The 16,451-nt window shown below is 48.7% G+C and overlaps 2 protein-coding genes across 2 annotated transcripts in view; one reads left to right on the forward strand and one right to left on the reverse strand.

The window, feature by feature from the left end:
* The window catches only part of LOC133797393 (protein SOMBRERO-like), a 28,262-nt gene that overhangs the window by 4,552 nt on the left and 7,259 nt on the right, over positions 1 to 16,451 (forward strand). The gene's annotated exons all lie outside the window — the stretch shown is intronic.
* On the reverse strand, positions 126 to 16,392 carry LOC133795448 (uncharacterized). The gene is made up of 5 exons (XM_062232900.1): positions 15,904 to 16,392; positions 15,031 to 15,855; positions 14,788 to 14,880; positions 13,697 to 14,628; positions 126 to 981 (listed from the first exon to the last, which is right to left on the reverse strand). The coding sequence occupies exons 1-5, from the start codon at positions 16,390 to 16,392 to the stop codon at positions 126 to 128; spliced, it is 3,195 nt and encodes a 1,064-aa protein (XP_062088884.1).

A 16,451-nucleotide genomic window follows, 5' to 3' on the forward strand; every position in this document is an offset into this window, starting at 1 on the left:
TCCCAATGAATTGGTGATCTGCATTTTCTACCATATAACATTTCATACGGTGCTACACCAATCGTTGCATGAAAGCTATTGTTATAAGAAAACTCTATCAGACACAAATACTTCTCCCATGATCCTTAAAAAACTAGGACACAAGCTCGAAGCATATCTTCAAGAGTTTGAATGGTCCTTTCAAATTGTCCATCAGATTGGGGGTGATATGCCGTAGTAAACTTCAATTTTGTGCCCAATGCTCTCTGCAAGCTTTCCCAAAACAATGAAGTAAATCGAGCATCCCGGTCTGAAATTATAGATACTGGCACTCCATGAAGTCTAACAATCTCTTGAACATATAATTCAGCCCACTGATCCATAGTATAAGTCATGCGTACCGGAAGAAAGTGTGCTGATTTGGTATATCGGTCTACTATAACCCAGATAGCATCATGTTGTTTAGAAGTCTTTGGCAATCCAACAACAAAATCCATAGTAATCTCTTCCCATTTCCACTCTGGTATCCGTATTGGTTGTAGTAAACCAGCAGGTTTTCGATGTTCAGCTTTCACTTGTTGACAGGTTAAACACTTGGCTACAAACTCGACCACATCCTTTCTCATGTTGGGCCACCAATAGTGTCTTTTCAAGTCATTAAACATCTTGGTCGTCCCCGGATGCACTGAATACAAGGTATTGTGAGCTTCGGTAAGGATTTCTCTCTTCAACTCCTCATTATTAGGGACACAAACTCTTTCCTTGAACTTTAGCATCCCATTACACGACACACTAAACTCATTGACCTTCCCACTTTCCAATTCACCTTTTTGTTCCACCAAGTAAGGGTCCTCACATTGACCTTGTTTGATTCTCTCTAACAAGGTAGACTGAATAGTCATCACTGATAATCTTCCTGTGATTACCTCAATCTCCGCTCTGCACATGTCCTCCTGAAGTGGTCTTGTCAATTTCCTCAAAAATGACACTGTTGACGCGGTTCTTCGGCAACAGATAATTAAGAGAAGAAGAGAAAGAGATTAGTACTAAAGATAGAACCGTCACAGATATGAAATCTTTGGGCAAGAACTAGGTGACTCAAGACACGTTTTTAAGTGGTTCGAAGGTTAAAATCCCTCTACTCCACTAGTCAATATTATTCATCTTCTCTGGGTATTTGGTTTACAAAGTATATAGTTCTCCAAAGACTATTTTTTCCAACCTCTATCAACTCCCAGGGTCTCCCTATTTATAGGAGAAGGCACCTGGAAGTTGGTAGGGAGGTCATCCCGTGACCTTACCATTTGTCATATCAAATCTGTGACATTCATGATTAATTCCTAAACCTGACACACAAGTGTGGTCTAATCAGCATGGAAGGAGATAATGGGCCGCACGGCCCAACCCGTCCGTGGGTGTCTGAATACGCACGTTCCTGCTGCGTGTCCGAGAAGTCAGGGGGATATCGGGCACGTGACGGCAGGAATATGCACGTTTATCTTGCGTGTTGACTTCCCATAGGGTCGGAGCTTCCTGAGAAGCTCGTGACCTGAGCAGTTCGTAACCCGAGCTTCTCCCGTCCGTGGCCTTCGGATGTCACTCTCAGCTCCTGGGCAACAAATGCGAGTTGGAAACCGGAACCCCTCGAGCTGACAAGGGTCCGTCCTGGAAATAGAACCTCCGGCCTGCGGGAGCCTCGGACTAAACCTGATTAGTCCGAGGTTCGTCCAGCTAAACAGCCCGTGGGAAAACCAGGGCATACATCTGCCCCCCAAGCTCCTGCTCGTGGTCTATGACGTCATATACAGGAGACCACAGTAGGGGCTTTTAGACTTCCCCCACAACCCTTCGCATTCCATTCTTTTCGCAGGCGTCTGATACGTGGAATGCCGTGGGTGGCGACGGTACACTCTACGAGAACCGCATTAAATGGCCTAGCCTACTGTCCAGCCGTCGTTTCACATTTCGAGTGGAGGGTCTCCCAAGAGCCTTTTACACGCGATCCTTCCCTTGTATAAAAGGGGGTGGTCATCCCACGCACGAGCCACCTTATCATTCAAAAAATTCCCAAATTTCCTTCTTCTTTCTCTGACCTTCCAAAGAACGAAACCCTCATCTCTGCTGTTCTCATCTTCTCCGTTCACGAAGCTTAAGCGTACGAGTTTCTTCAAAGCCTTGGAGGTCACTGTACCAACGAAGCTCCTACCAGCGCAGCAATCTCGCTCACCATCCAGCCACATACTGTAAGTTCTTCTGACCCTGTTCACTTTGAAAGCATGCCACTGTAGCTTAGGTAAAAAATATTACTGTAGCCACATGCAGGGGTTTTCTGAGTTGCGTGAATACAGAGGGTAACAGCCCTTCTTAGGTTAGGGCACGCCTGCCATGGGACATCGTCTTAGAGTATGGGTTCATGGTGCTTCTTCAGGGACAATTTCTGGGTAGGACCTTTAGGAATTTTGGGTGCAAAACCAGGTAGCTTAGGGAATACGCCTCAAAAGCGGTTTTGCACGTTTTGCCTGTTGAAACTTTCCCCCCAAGGCAAATTTTTACTCTGAGCCCCCTGACACACGAATTCCGAGTAATCTGGGATCTTTTGAGGGCCTAGGCGCGTGTTCATTGAACCGCGTGGTTCCACTCTCCGCGGGCTGGGCTTACCCCAGCTCGTGCAATTAACATTTGCCTCAGCCTTCTGCTTGGGTCGCCTTTTCTAAAGTGTTTTCTTTTGTTCGATAGGCGACCAGATGGCCCCGAAGAAGAACCTGCCCCAGAAGAACGTGGGAAGCTCGGCCTCTCAACAAGATAAAGGAAAGGCGGTGATGACCAGCTCGCTGATTCCCCACTTTGGCCCGGCAGTGGAGAAACAGGCCGAGGTGGCCCCTGACGCATTTTTCGAGGCGGAGAGAATCGTCTCGAAGATAACCGAGCAGGCCAAGATCACCAAACTCTTCATCACCCACAACATTCCCTTGGGGAAAGCCTCAATGATTGCCCGACCTGCCGCAGAGGGTGAGCGGAGCTGCACGCCGCTCGATGAATCGTTCGCGGCCTGGAGCGGTGAACACTTCAAGGCAGGGGCCTTCCTCCCCCTGGACCAGTACTTTGCCGACTTCCTGAATTATGTGGGGTTGGCCCCATTTCAGCTCCCCCCCCAACTCGTACCGTCTGTTGGCGGGGTTGAGGTATTTGTTTCAAAAGCATGAGTGGGAGGTCCCCACTCTTGCTGATATTCTATATTTCTTTTGCCTCAAAGCCAGCCCGGACCAGCGGGGGCGAGGCGACGGGTTCTATTACTTAACCCGCTTCCCTAATACAACAGCGGTCATCGAGCTGCCGAGCCATCCGAACGACTTCAAGGACCAGTTTTTTATGTCAACTGGGTTCCGCAACTGCGATCATCACTACTTCAACCGTCCTCGTAAGTGATCCTTGATCTAGCCCGCCTTTTAAAGGTTATCTTATTTTAGCTCTTCCCTTATTCCACTTCTGACTTCAACCATCCTTGCAGCCATCTACGCGAGGACCGAAAAGTCTGTGACCCTCGGGGGTCAATACGACACACTGGCGAACTTGCCTCCCAGTGAGAAAGACTACCGCGTGCTCGTGACGGACGAGACGATGGTATTCTGCAAGCTGATTTTCCCAAATCAGACTTTGAATTTGAAGAGGCCTCGGGGGCCTCCCCCAGCCCGCGACAACAAACCGATCATCGCGGAGGGGATTGCCGACGACGAAGGCGAGGAGGAGGGTGACGAAGTTCCTCTCATGATGAACAGGAAGAGGACCTTGGAGGTCGCCCAGGGTATGGGCGAGGAGAGGGTCCGATCTGGAGCAGCCGCGGGTCCCTCCGGCCAAGGTAATCCTTACTTATTTAAGAATGTAGATAGGGCCACTGCAGACCCCCGGCTGGTTAGGTTCAATCCTAGGTAGCTCGTCCATCGTCACCCGAGGAATCCGGACCTGGACACGCTCTTGCTCCATTGTGTTGACCAGCTCGTGCTGGACAACCAAGAGAGTCGGCCTAGGGGTACCGTAGTAGTAGATAACACCCTAGCTTTTAGGTCGATCCTTTTTGAGGAGTATGGGACCAACTTACGCACGTGGCCGGCGCTCTAGAGGGGCATTTATGCCCCGGGGATTAGGCAGTATGTAGAAGAGTCCAGCCCCGAGTCGGAACCGGACCTAGAACCTGCGTCAGTTCATGAGAAAATCGTCTTAGACTCTTCCAGCTCGGGGGGTAGGGCTCCCTTAGTATTCGCTTACTCATTGCCTTTAAACCTTTTCTCTATTTCTGCATGATTGCTACCTTGTAATAACCATGTTTTTTGTTCTTTAGCAGAAGAGATGTCTCAGCCCGGAGGTAGTCTGCGGGGCGTGGTCTTCGGTGGGAACCCCCCAGCGGGGCCGAGGTTAAAAAGGCTCCGCGAGTCCAAGAGCTCGGCTGGGACCTCCACCAAATCCCCAGCTAAGGAGAAGGAGAAAGCCCCGCCATCCCAGGTGGCGGGGGCGATCCTTCCTGTTGCCAGGACAGGGCCCATGCCTCCGCCACCCCAACGATCTCCATTAGCCGCCCAGGACGGGGTAATAGAGATCGGGAATCTGGCCGCGGCAGCCCCGGATGTGCGTATCCCGATCGATCCCCAGGCTCTGGAGAAGATGCCCGAAGCATTCCGGGGTACGGTGTATGAGTCGGCTAGCTATGCCGTCAGCCATTTCTACAATCTCAGGGAGAGGGAGCTCCGGGCCATCGAAACAACGAGCCCGGTCCGAGTTATGGAGTCTTCGATGGACATGACCCTAACGGTAAACTGCCCCATTCTTTTAGAGCTTTAACATTCACACGCCGCCTTTTTTTTTTTCAGTTAGTTAATTTATCCTTCCTTTCTTGCAGGGCATTGCTGCCGCATACAGAGGCATTGCTAGGACCAAGGTCCAGCTCGAGGGTTTGGAAGCTGAGCGCCAGACCGCCCTCCAGGAGGCTCAGGAGGCGAGAGACGCGCTGGCGGCCTCTAAAGCCGAGCTAGAGAAGATCCGCTCCGAGAACCGAGAGCTTAAAAACTCCCTGGCCGCATCGCGGACAGATCTCGAGGTAGCCAAGACCGAGGCCCAGGCCGCCATGGAAGCCGAGCGGGCCGTTTCGGAGCAGTCCTTACAAGACCTGTTCTATCACTACTGGTCCCACAATCCGGACGCGGACTTCTCTTTCATGCCGCCGGACCTCTGGGCATTCTTGCTACCGAAGCTCCAAGCCCGCCTAAATAAAGAGGTACCTCCCTCGGAGACTGGAGAGGCCTCTGTCGCGGCGGAGCAGGACGAGACCGCGACCTCCAAAGGGCCAACTGATGGGGCTTAGGATACTTCTCTTTTAAGTATTTTGAACTCTCTTACTTTCTATTGATTTTTTTTTTTATGAGGTGTTTCCACCTCGAGACAATTTGCTCAGCAATTTTAACATATATATTTTTATGCATTTGGCTACAATTCATCCCTTTGTTTTTATGAACTTAGTTCGGGTTAACCGTTATTTATATCCCGGGCTTTTAAAGAAGAGCCACGATCTATAAATTTTTAGTTAACTTCTAAGTTTTATGACCTGGTTAAAACCAGGAACTTATTTTGAAAACTTAGTTCGCGTCAACTTTTATCCATATCCCGGGCTCTTTAAAGAAGAACCGCGGTCAATAAATTTTTGTTGACTTCCAAGTTTTATGACCCGGTTAAAACCAGGAACTTATTTTGAAAACTTAGTTCGCGTCAACTTTTATCCATATCCCGGGCTCTTTAAAGAAGAACCGCGGTCAATAAATTTTAGTTAACTTCTAAGTTTTATGACCCGGTTAAAACCAGGAACTTATTTTGAAAACTTAGTTCGTGTCAACTTTTATCCATATCCCGGGCTCTTTAAAGAAGAACCGCGGTCAATAAATTTTAGTTAACTTCTAAGTTTTATGACCCGGTTAAAACCAGGAACTTATTTTGAAAACTTAGTTCGTGTTAACTTTTATCCATATCCCGGGCTCTTTAAAGAAGAACCGCGGTCAATAAATTTTAGTTAACTTCTAAGTTTTATGACCTGGTTAAGACCAGGATAAGGCTTAGTTTGTGATAACTCTTATCCATGGATAAAAATTAACATCTAAGTCGTTAAGGAGACCTGTTTATATCCAGGTACCATATGCCCCCCAAGTAACTGGGAAAGGGTCTTTCGTGGTTACTTTAAAATCACACTTGCAAATAAAGAGAAACATTTGATTTTTATTTATACATGGAAGGTGACCTTCTAGGCCTTACAAGTGGATCATTGATAGTATTTCTTTAGGTGGATAGCATTCCAAGTCCGCGGGACCGCCCCTCCACCAAGTCGAGCTTTAACTTATAAGTTCCCTCTTTGATGACTTCGATGACCTGGTATGGTCCTTCCCAGCTTGGTCCCAAAACCCCATCTTTGGGATCTTTCCCGGCCAGGAAAACTCTCCTTAAGACCAAATCACCAATGCTAAAGGCACGTCTTTTGACCTTAGTGTTGAAGTAACGAGTGATCTTCTGTTGATAATGGGCGAGCTGGAGTTGTGAATCTTCTCGCCTTTCATCTACTATGTCTAGGGAATGGCATAGGAGCTCGTGGTTCCTGTCTTGGTCATAGGACTGGACCCTATGTGACAGAACTTTAACCTCCACGGGGAGGACTGCTTCACTCCCAAAGGTTAGGGAGAAAGGAGTGTGACCCGTGGGAGTCCGATGTGAGGTCCTATATGCCCACAGGACTTGGGGGAGCTGTTCTGGCCAGACCCCCTTTGCCTCATCTAGCCTCTTCTTGAGGCTCGCCTTCAGAGTTTTATTGACAGCCTCGACCTGGCCGTTCGCCTGGGGATAGGCCACGGACGAGAAGCTTTTCACAATCCCGTGCCTTTCGCAAAATTCGGTGAACAGATCACTGTCAAATTGAGTGCCATTGTCGGAGACGATCTTTTTAGGTAGGCCAAATCGACATATGATGCTTTTAACCACGAAGTCTAGCACCTTTTTCGATGTTATTGTCGCCAACGGCTCTGCTTCAGCCCACTTGGTGAAGTAGTCAATGGCTACTACAGCGTAACGGACCCCGCCCTTTCCGGTAGGCAGGGCGCCTACCAGATCTATCCCCCAAACGGCAAATGGCCAGGGAGACGAAATCATTTTTAGCTCGACCGGAGGAGCTCGGGCAACCGCAGCGAATCGCTGACACTTGTCGCACCTTTTTACATATGAGATCGAGTCTTTGGACAGAGTCGGCCAGTAATAACCTTGCCGGAGAACCTTCAAGGCCAGGCTTTGCCCCCCAGTGTGGTCTCCGCAGAATCCTTCATGAACTTCTTGCAGGATGGCCTTCGCTTCACTTGGAAGAACGCATCGGAGGAGAGGTAGGGAATACCCACGTCGGTACAGCATCCCTTCGACTAGCGTGTATCTCGGAGCTTGATAAAGGACTCGCCGTGCGTCGTTGTGCCCTTCGGGTAACTTGCCCTCGATGAGATACTCAAGAATGGGAGTCATCCAGGTCGGCCTGATGTCAATCATTTCAATTTCTGCCCGATCCCCGTCTATGCTAGGTTTCTCCAAGAACTCAACTGGCACCAACCCTAGAGTTTCCGTCTCGCCCGAGGTGGCGAGCTTGGCGAGAGCATCTGCGTTGGCGTTCTGCTCCCGAGGTATCTGTTCGATTGATCCTCGAACAAACGCAGACAGTTCGGACTTTACTTTTGCCAAATAGGCGGCCATCTTGGGCCCCCGCGCCTGATATTCGCCTAGAACCTGGTTCACCACGAGCTGGGAATCGCTGAAGCATTGGACAGAGCTCGCCTTTAGCTCACTAGCTATCCTAAGTCCAGCCAACAAGGCCTCGTACTCTGCCTCGTTGTTAGACGCCTTGAACCCGAACCTTAGCGCCGAGTGGAATCTATGACCCTCTGGGGATATCAGAATGATTCCGGCCTCGGAGCCGTTCTCGTTAGATGAGCCATCAACGAAGATCTTCCACGATGAGCGTGAGGGGGCGACCTGAGGTGAGTCTTCTGATGGAATCTCCTGGAATCCTGCACATTCAGCCACGAAGTCGGCCAAGGCCTGACTTTTTATGGTAGTTCGGGGAGTATAGAAAATCTCGAACTGACTGAGTTCGACCGCCCACTTTAGCAAGCGTCCCGATGCTTCAGGCATTTGCAAAACCTGCCTTAAAGGCTGATCGGTCATGACGTGTACAGAGTGGGACTGGAAGTACGGCCTGAGTTTTCGCGAGGCCGTGATTAGGCAGAACGCCAGTTTTTCCATCATTGGGTACCTTGATTCCGCTCCGAGGAGTCTCTTGCTGATGTAATATACCGGTTTCTGAGCCTGGTCCTCTTCTCGCACAAGCACAACACTAGCTGTGTCCTCAATGACGGCCATGTAGAGGAAAAGAGGTTCTCCTACCTTGGGCTTTGATAGCACAGGCGGTTCAGCCAGATGCGCCTTCAGATCGAGGAATGCGCTTTCGCACTCTACTGTCCATTCGAACTTCTTATTTCCCCGGAGCAGGTTGTAAAAGGGCAAACACTTATCGGTCGATTTGGAAATGAACCGGTTCAGTGCTGCCACTCTTCCTGTGAGGCCTTGGACATCTTTCCGCAACCTGGGGGAAGGAAGCTCGAGCAGTGACCTGATCTTGTCGGGGTTTGCCTCGATTCCTCGGGTATTGACTATGAAACCCAAGAATTTCCCCGATGCGACACCGAAAGTGCACTTCTGAGGATTGAGCCTCATGCCATATTCTCGCAGTATGTCAAAGCATTCTTCCAGGTCGGCGACGTGGTTGCTGGCAGTCTTTGACTTGACGAGCATATCATCGACGTACACTTCCATGCTTTTCCTGATCTGGTCCGCGAACATTCTGTTAACTAGCCTTTGGTAGGTAGCTCCGGCATTCTTCAGACCGAACGACATGACCTTATAGCAATAGACATTAGTCGGGGTCATGAAGCTGGTATGTTCCTGGTCTGCTGGATTCATCGCGATCTGATTGTAGCCCGAGTACGCGTCCATGAAGGACATGAGCTCGTGCCCTGCCGTGGCATCCACCAATTGATCGATCCTCGGCAATGGAAAGCAATCCTTAGGGCAGGCTTTATTCAAGTCGAAGAAGTCAATACAGGTACGCCACTTCCCGTTGGGCTTTGGAACTAACACAGGATTGGCAACCCAAATGGGAAATTTGGCTTCGCGGATAAAGCCACACTTTTTGAGCCGGGCCACTTCTTCTTCAAGGGCTTCGGCTCGGGTTGTCCCTAAACGTCTATGCTTTTGAGACTTGGCAGGGACGCTTTTATCTAGGTGGAGCGTGTGCATGATGACGCTCGGGCTGATTCCTATCATGTCCTCATGCGACCATGCGAATACGTCAAGGTTCTCTTGAAGAAACGCAGTCAGCTCCGCCTTTCTTTTATCGCAGAGGTTCTTTCCGAGCTTAACCGTCCGTGACGGGTTTTGTTTATCGATGCTCACCTCCTCGAGCTCCTCAATAGCTTGTAGCTTGGACCTGTCCTCGCCTACACGGGGATCAATATCCTCACTTAGGGCGGTCTTTTCATCTTCGGAAATCTGAGGTTTTTCAATCTCAGGAGCTGCCTTTGGTCCCTGAGATTCCTCTTCATCCTGAATGGCCATCGTCACCTGCCCAGGTTTAGATTTTCCCTTCATGGAAATGCTGTAGCATTCCCTGGCAGCGAGCTGATCGCCCTTGATAGTACAGACCCCTGTTGAAGTGGGGAACTTCATGGCGAGGTGCCGGATGGAAGTGATAGCCTCGAAGGCTATGAGTGTAGGTCGGCCCAAAATGGCATTGTAGGCAGCGGAGCAGTCAATGACCACGAATTCGAGTAGTTTGGACACTTTCCGGGACTCCTCTCCTAGGGTGATCACCAGTTCGATTGTCCCTATCGCTGCTGATCCTTCTTCTGAAAAACCATACAGCATCATCGAGGTTGCCTTAAGCTCGGCAACAGTCAGACCCATTTTTTCTAAGGTGGATCGGAACAGGAGGTTCACCGAGCTCCCATTGTCCACCAATACTCTCCTTACTTTCCGGTTGGCGAGCTGGACTGTTACGACCAAGGGATCGTTATGAGGGAATTGGACATGGCCTGCGTCTTCCTCCTTGAAAGTTATCGGTTGTTTCTCTAATCTTTGCTATTTTGATTGACGCACATCCGGGGCGAACTCCGCTCCGTTGTGGGCCTTTAATTCATTCACATACCTCTTCTGGGCACCTCTACTCGTGCCAGCCATGTGTGGTCCTCCAGAGATGGTGGAGATCTCTCCCTCGACCACGGGGGGAAGGACGTCCTGATCTACCCGAGGTCCGGGCTGACTGGCTGGGACCTCCGGAGCGGGTCGACTCGTCGGGACCCTGTTCCACGAGTATTGCGACAATGGACCTGCTCGGATGAGAGTCTCGATTTCATCTTTGAGGTGCCTGCAGTCGTCGGTGTTGTGCCCGACGTCGTTATGAAAACGGCAGAATTTGGAAGCGTCTCTCTTTCCCTTAGGGTGTTTCAATGGCTCCGGCCTCTTCCAGGGGACTCGAGTAGCGTTGGCCAGGAAAATATTTTCCCTGGTCTGGGTGAGCTCGGTATATGTTGTAAACACGGGCTTGAATTTATCCACAGACTTATTCTTCTTTTGACCGTGCTGGCTATTTTCACCATTTCCTTTTCTTTTGCCACCACCGGGCTGGTTATTCTGCGCAACGTCGAGAATCGCCACTACGATCTCTGTTCCCGTCCCAGCGGGCTTCTCGGGGACCTGGCTGGTCCCTGCGGCTGAAGCTTCAGCTTCTTCCAAGTTTATCCACTCTTGGGCTCTGTTAAGGAATTCACTAACCGAACTGACCCCCCTCCTTTGAATATCCTTCCACAGGTCTCCGCCGACTAGGATCCCGGTCCTCATGGCCATGAGTTTGGAGCTATCGTCAGCGTCTCTGGCTCGAGCAGCGACATTTGCAAATCTGCTCAAGTAGGCTTTCAGCGTCTCACCAGGTTGCTATCTCACATTAGCTAGGGAGTCGGCCTGGACTCGGGCGGCCTGAGAGGCGCGGAATGCCCTCTTGAAGTCAGCCGAAAAGGTCTTCCAGGAGCTGATTGACTGCCTTTTATCCTGCTTGAACCACTGCCTGGCAGGTCCAGTTAGGGTGGAAGGAAAGATCAAGCAACGAAGCTCCGGTCCGATGTTATGGGCCATCATTAGGGTGTTGAACATCCCTAAGTGGTCAGACGGGTCTCCATCCCCGTTGAACTTCGACAAGTGGGGCATACGAAAGCTAGAAGGGTATGCCGTCGCTGCTATATTGGGGGCGAAGAGTTCCATCTCATCCCCTGAATCATATTCGTCTTTTTCTTTTTCCGATAGGAGCTTCTTCATCAGCTCCTCCATCTGGGTTAGGCGCTCTAGGGTTTTGTCCTGAGATCCTGGGTTATTCCGGGGCTGTTCAACAGCTCCGGACCCGTTGTACATATTAGGCGGGTTGTTGCCCCTCCTATCTGGAGATAGGTTATTTGGGACATTTCCACCGTTACGTACTTCGGATCGGACCCCCACTGAACGGCCCTGGCTACCATCCCCAGCTCGATCCTCTCTGTGAGAATTGAGGCGATCTCGAAGGTCACCTCCTTGGGTAGTACGGTGACTTTGTGTCGAACTTAGTCGCTGGCGCAGGTCTCCTCCCGAGAGATCACTCCGTCCACTACCGGTCCAGTGACTCCTGCTAGACAGACTCGGGGTGCGTCTTTGGCGGCCATGACCTGATCCTTCCTCCGGCACCCTGCCGCGCCAGGAGGGTCCAGCTGACGGCGGGCCCCTCCTGCTATTCCCGTAGGTCGGGATGTCTCGGACGGGCTGAGGAGACGGATATCTGATGGGAGAAGGAGGATGCCTGACCGGAGAGGCGATCCTAGTGCCGTCCGGACAGACTAAATTTGGTGGGGGCCTCTCGGCCCTGCCAGCTTGCTGGTCCCGCGCTGGGCGAGCTGGACGAGGAGCTGGATGTCCTTCGGGGACGGGCTGACGTCTCTGGCTCTCCTCGGCCCTTCTCCGGGAATTTCCTCGATCTCTTCTGGGCGTCCTCGAGGAAGGCTGAGAACTAGGGGTTGACGTCCTAACCGAACGGCTGTACTGCTGCTGTCCGGTCCGAGGCATTTCCCTGAGGTTTGCCTCATGATGGTGTGATGAAGGGATGGAGTTGGCTGCAAGAAGTCTACCCGAACGGCTATGCCTGGACCGATTACTCCGGCGAGACTTAGGAGCCTCGCCTTGCCTCTCTTCAACGTTACCGTTGGTTGTGAGAGGGGGTAGTCGGCTCAGAATATCCTGGATTTGCTGACCAACTGCTGCTAACTGGCTCCTCAACTGAGCATTCTCCATCTCCACCGCAATGTAATAACATGGATTCGGATTAGGCGGCCGGGGCGCTGAACTACCAGTGTCGTCTTGGCCCGCCGGCTGCTTCCCTGGCCTCTGCTGGACTTCAGGATCTTGCTCATCAGGGAGGGCAACCTGGTGGGCCTCCTGCCCATCATGCTGCTCTGTCTCGTTGCCATGCCTGGATCGAGTGGTCACCATAGTTGGATGTTTGTGGTAGTACTAATCGAACTTGCTCTCAATGAAAGCACCAAACTGTTGACGCGGTTCTTCGGCAACAGATAATTAAGAGAAGAAGAGAAAGAGATTAGTACTAAAGATAGAACCGTCACAGATATGAAATCTTTGGGCAAGAACTAGGTGACTCAAGACACGTTTTTAAGTGGTTCGAAGGTTAAAATCCCTCTACTCCACTAGTCAATATTATTCATCTTCTCTGGGTATTTGGTTTACAAAGTATATAGTTCTCCAAAGACTATTTTTTCCAACCCCTATCAACTCCCAGGGTCTCCCTATTTATGGGAGAAGGCACCTGGAAGTTGGTAGGGAGGTCATCCCGTGACCTTACCATTTGTCATATCAAATCTGTGACATTCATGATTAATTCCTAAACCTGACACACAAGTGTGGTCTAATCAGCATGGAAGGAGATAATGGGCCGCACGGCCCAACCCGTCCGTGGGTGTCTGAATACGCACGTTCCTGCTGCGTGTCCGAGAAGTCGGGGGGATATCGGGCACGTGACGGCAGGAATATGCACGTTTATCTTGCGTGTTGACTTCCCATAGGGTCAGAGCTTCCTGAGAAGCTCGTGACTTGAGCAGTTTGTAACCCGAGTTTCTCCCATCCGTGGCCTTCGGATGTCACTCTCAGCTCCTGGGCAACAAATGCGAGCTGGAAACTGGAACCCCTCGAACTAACAAGGGTCCGTCCTGAAAATAGAACCTCCGGCCTGCGGGAGCCTCGGACTAAACCTGATTAGTCCGAGGCTCGTCCAGCTAAACAGCCCGTGGGAAAACTAGGGCGTACAGACACATTACCATGAGACTTTCTACTCAGTGCGTCTGCAACTACATTTGCTTTTCCAGGATGATAAAGTATTTGACAGTCATAATCCTTCACTAGCTCCAACCATCTCCTTTGTCTCATATTTAATTCCTTATGAGTGAAGAAATACTTGAGACTTTTATGATCGGTATATATTTCGCACTTCTCACCATACAGATAATGTCTCCAAATCTTTAGTGCAAAAACAACTGCTGCCAACTCCAGATCATGTGTTGGATACTTCTGTTCATAGTCCTTCAATTGTATAGAAGCATAAGCTATGACTTTGCCATTCTGTATCAACACACACCCTAAACCTTGCTTTGAAGCGTCACTATAAATCACAAGTCCTCCTGATCCAGATGGAATAGTAAGTACTGGAGCAGAAACCAATCTTTGCTTCAAATCTTGAAAACTTTTCTCACAAGCTTCAGTCCATTCAAACTTATGATTCTTTCTCGTGAGTTGTGTCAATGGCATTGCTATCTTGGAAAATCCTTCAACAAATCTTCGGTAATAGCCTGCTAATCCCAGAAAACTCCTTACTTCTGAAACATTTGTTGGTCTATTCCACTTACTAACAGCTTCAATCTTTGATGGATCCACCGCAATACCATCTTTTGAGACTATATGGCCCAAAAATGCCACATTCTCTAGCCAAAATTCACATTTCTTAAATTTGGCATAGAGTTGTTTTTCTTTTAATTTCTCCAACGTCAACCTCAAATGTTCCTCATGTTCTTCTTGGGATCGAGAATACACCAAGATATCATCAATAAACACTATTACAAACTTATCAAGGTAGTCCTTAAACACCCTGTTCATCAAGTCCATGAATGCAGCTGGAGCATTAGTTAATCCAAATGGCATCACAAGGAACTCATAATGTCCATACCGAGTTCGAAATGCGGTCTTTGGTACATCCTCTTCTCTAATCTTTAATTGATGATACCCAGATCTCAAATCAATCTTTGAAAACACTCTTCTTCCTTGTAATTGATCAAAAAGATCATCAATTCTAGGAAGTGGATACTTATTCTTGACTGTCAACTTGTTCAATTCTCTATAATCAATACACATTCGCATTGTCCCATCCTTTTTCTTCACAAATAGCACCGGAGCTCCCCATGGTGAAAAACTAGGCCTAATAAACTTGTAATCTAGGAGTTCTTGCAACTGTATCTTTAATTCCTTTAGTTCTGCTGGTGCCATTCTATAAGGTGCCTTGGACACAGGGGCTGTACCAGGAAGTAGCTCGATCACAAATTCAATTTCTCTGTCTGGAGGCAATCCCGGTAAATCTTCTGGAAACACTTCTAAGAAATCTCTAACTACCGGTACATCTTCCGGTTTTAACTTTTGCTCCTTATACGTGTCAACCACACTGGCGAGATAACCCACACATCCACTTTCCAACAGTCGCCTGGCCTTCATAGCAGAAATTAATGGACTGCAACTTTTTGATGTCGCTCCAGTAAACATAAACTCATCTTCCTCCGAAGGCTTAAATAACACTGTTTTCCTTCTACAATCAATAGTGGAATTATACTTTGAAAGCCAATCCATACCCAAAATCACCTCATAATCGTGCATCTCTAACATTATTAGATCAGCATATAATTCCCTACCATCAATGCAAATAGGAACCCCCCTCAACCAATGAGTAGAATACAAAATCTCTCCAGATGGTAACATTGTACTAAAAACTTCTGACAATTTTTCACATGATCTACCCAACCTTTTTACATATGTCAATGATGCAAATGAATGCGTGGCACCTGAATCTATTAATGCATGAGTGAGAATACCAGATGCAAAAATATCACCTGACACAACAGAGTTGTTGGTATCAGCATCAGCTTGAGTAATCGTGAACACCCTAGCATTTGTCCTTTGAGGTTCATCCTTCATTTGTTGGTTCTTCATCAATGGACAATCTTTGATAAAATGATCCCCCTTGCCACATTTGAAGCAGCTCTTAGTTAGAAGCCTGCACTCCCCGAAATGATTCTTTCCACAAGTTTGACATTGTGGCATTTGTTGGAATCCAGATTGCCTGTTTTGCTGACCTCCTTTAAATTTCTTATTCTGTCCTTGTCTAAATTGGAAATTCTGGGCCCCTCTTTTGTTGTCATTGTGAAAGCGGCTTTGTTCTTTGTTGAATGGAGTGTCTCTACGAGGCATGCTAGTAGCAGCTTTAGCTTTTGTTATCTTTTCTTCTCTGTGTTCAGCTCTCAAAGCTTTCTCCACAGCCTGAGCATAAGAAAGAGGCCCTGTACGTCCCATATCTACATCTCTAGCCAATTCTGGTTGTAGACCCTCCAGGAAGCGATTCACTCTACTAGTTTCAGTGTTAACCAAGTCTGGTGCAAACTTGGCTAACCGGTCAAATGTCCTGGCGTACTAAGCCATTGAAAGATTCCCCTATTGCAATCTAGTGAACTCACTTACTTTAGCAGTCAACACAACTTCATTATAAAACTTTTCGTTGAAGACCAATTCAAATTCTGCCCAAGTCATCTGATTCACTTCTCTAGTCTGCTTAACCACTTCCCACCAGATCTTAGCATCCTTTTTAAGTGTATGTGCAGCACAAGAAACTTTTTCCCTGTCACTTAGTTGCATGAACTCAAAGATGTCTTCTAAAGAACTCTTCCAGTCTTGTGCGTCAAGTGGGTCAGTGCTACCTTCAAATACTGGGGGGCGTTGTTTTCGGAACCGTTCATATAGTGGTTCCATGGGGTGCACTACAGGTGGAGCTTGTGGAGGTGTTGGAGTTTCAGTAGGTGGTGTTGGTGCTTGCCTTTGTCGTTGTTCTGCTAATAACTTCTCAATTTGTTCAGCCTGTCTATTCACTACCGCTCGAAGTTGAGCCATTTCTTGTTCATATTTATTGCTGCAAGAGCCTTTAGTAGCCCCCATTCCATGTTCATGATCCATCTGTGTTATTATATATCTTTTAAGACAAAATGTTCATAACTTATGTCATTTAGCCAATA

Source organism: Humulus lupulus, chromosome 8 (genome assembly GCF_963169125.1).
Source record: "Humulus lupulus chromosome 8, drHumLupu1.1, whole genome shotgun sequence".
Lineage (NCBI taxonomy): Eukaryota > Viridiplantae > Streptophyta > Magnoliopsida > Rosales > Cannabaceae > Humulus > Humulus lupulus.

Bases quoted from the DNA above. Each gene is read 5' to 3' on its own strand.
- LOC133795448 (XM_062232900.1), bottom strand. From the start codon at position 16,392: ATGGATCATGAACATGGAATGGGGGCTACTAAAGGCTCTTGCAGCAAT. The intron at 15,856-15,903 runs GTAAGTGAGTTC...TCAATGGCTTAG, and splicing joins AAGTTGTGTTGACTGCTAAA to TACGCCAGGACATTTGACCG. The intron at 14,629-14,787 runs GTAGTTAGAGAT...TTAAAGATACAG, and splicing joins TAAAACCGGAAGATGTACCG to TTGCAAGAACTCCTAGATTA.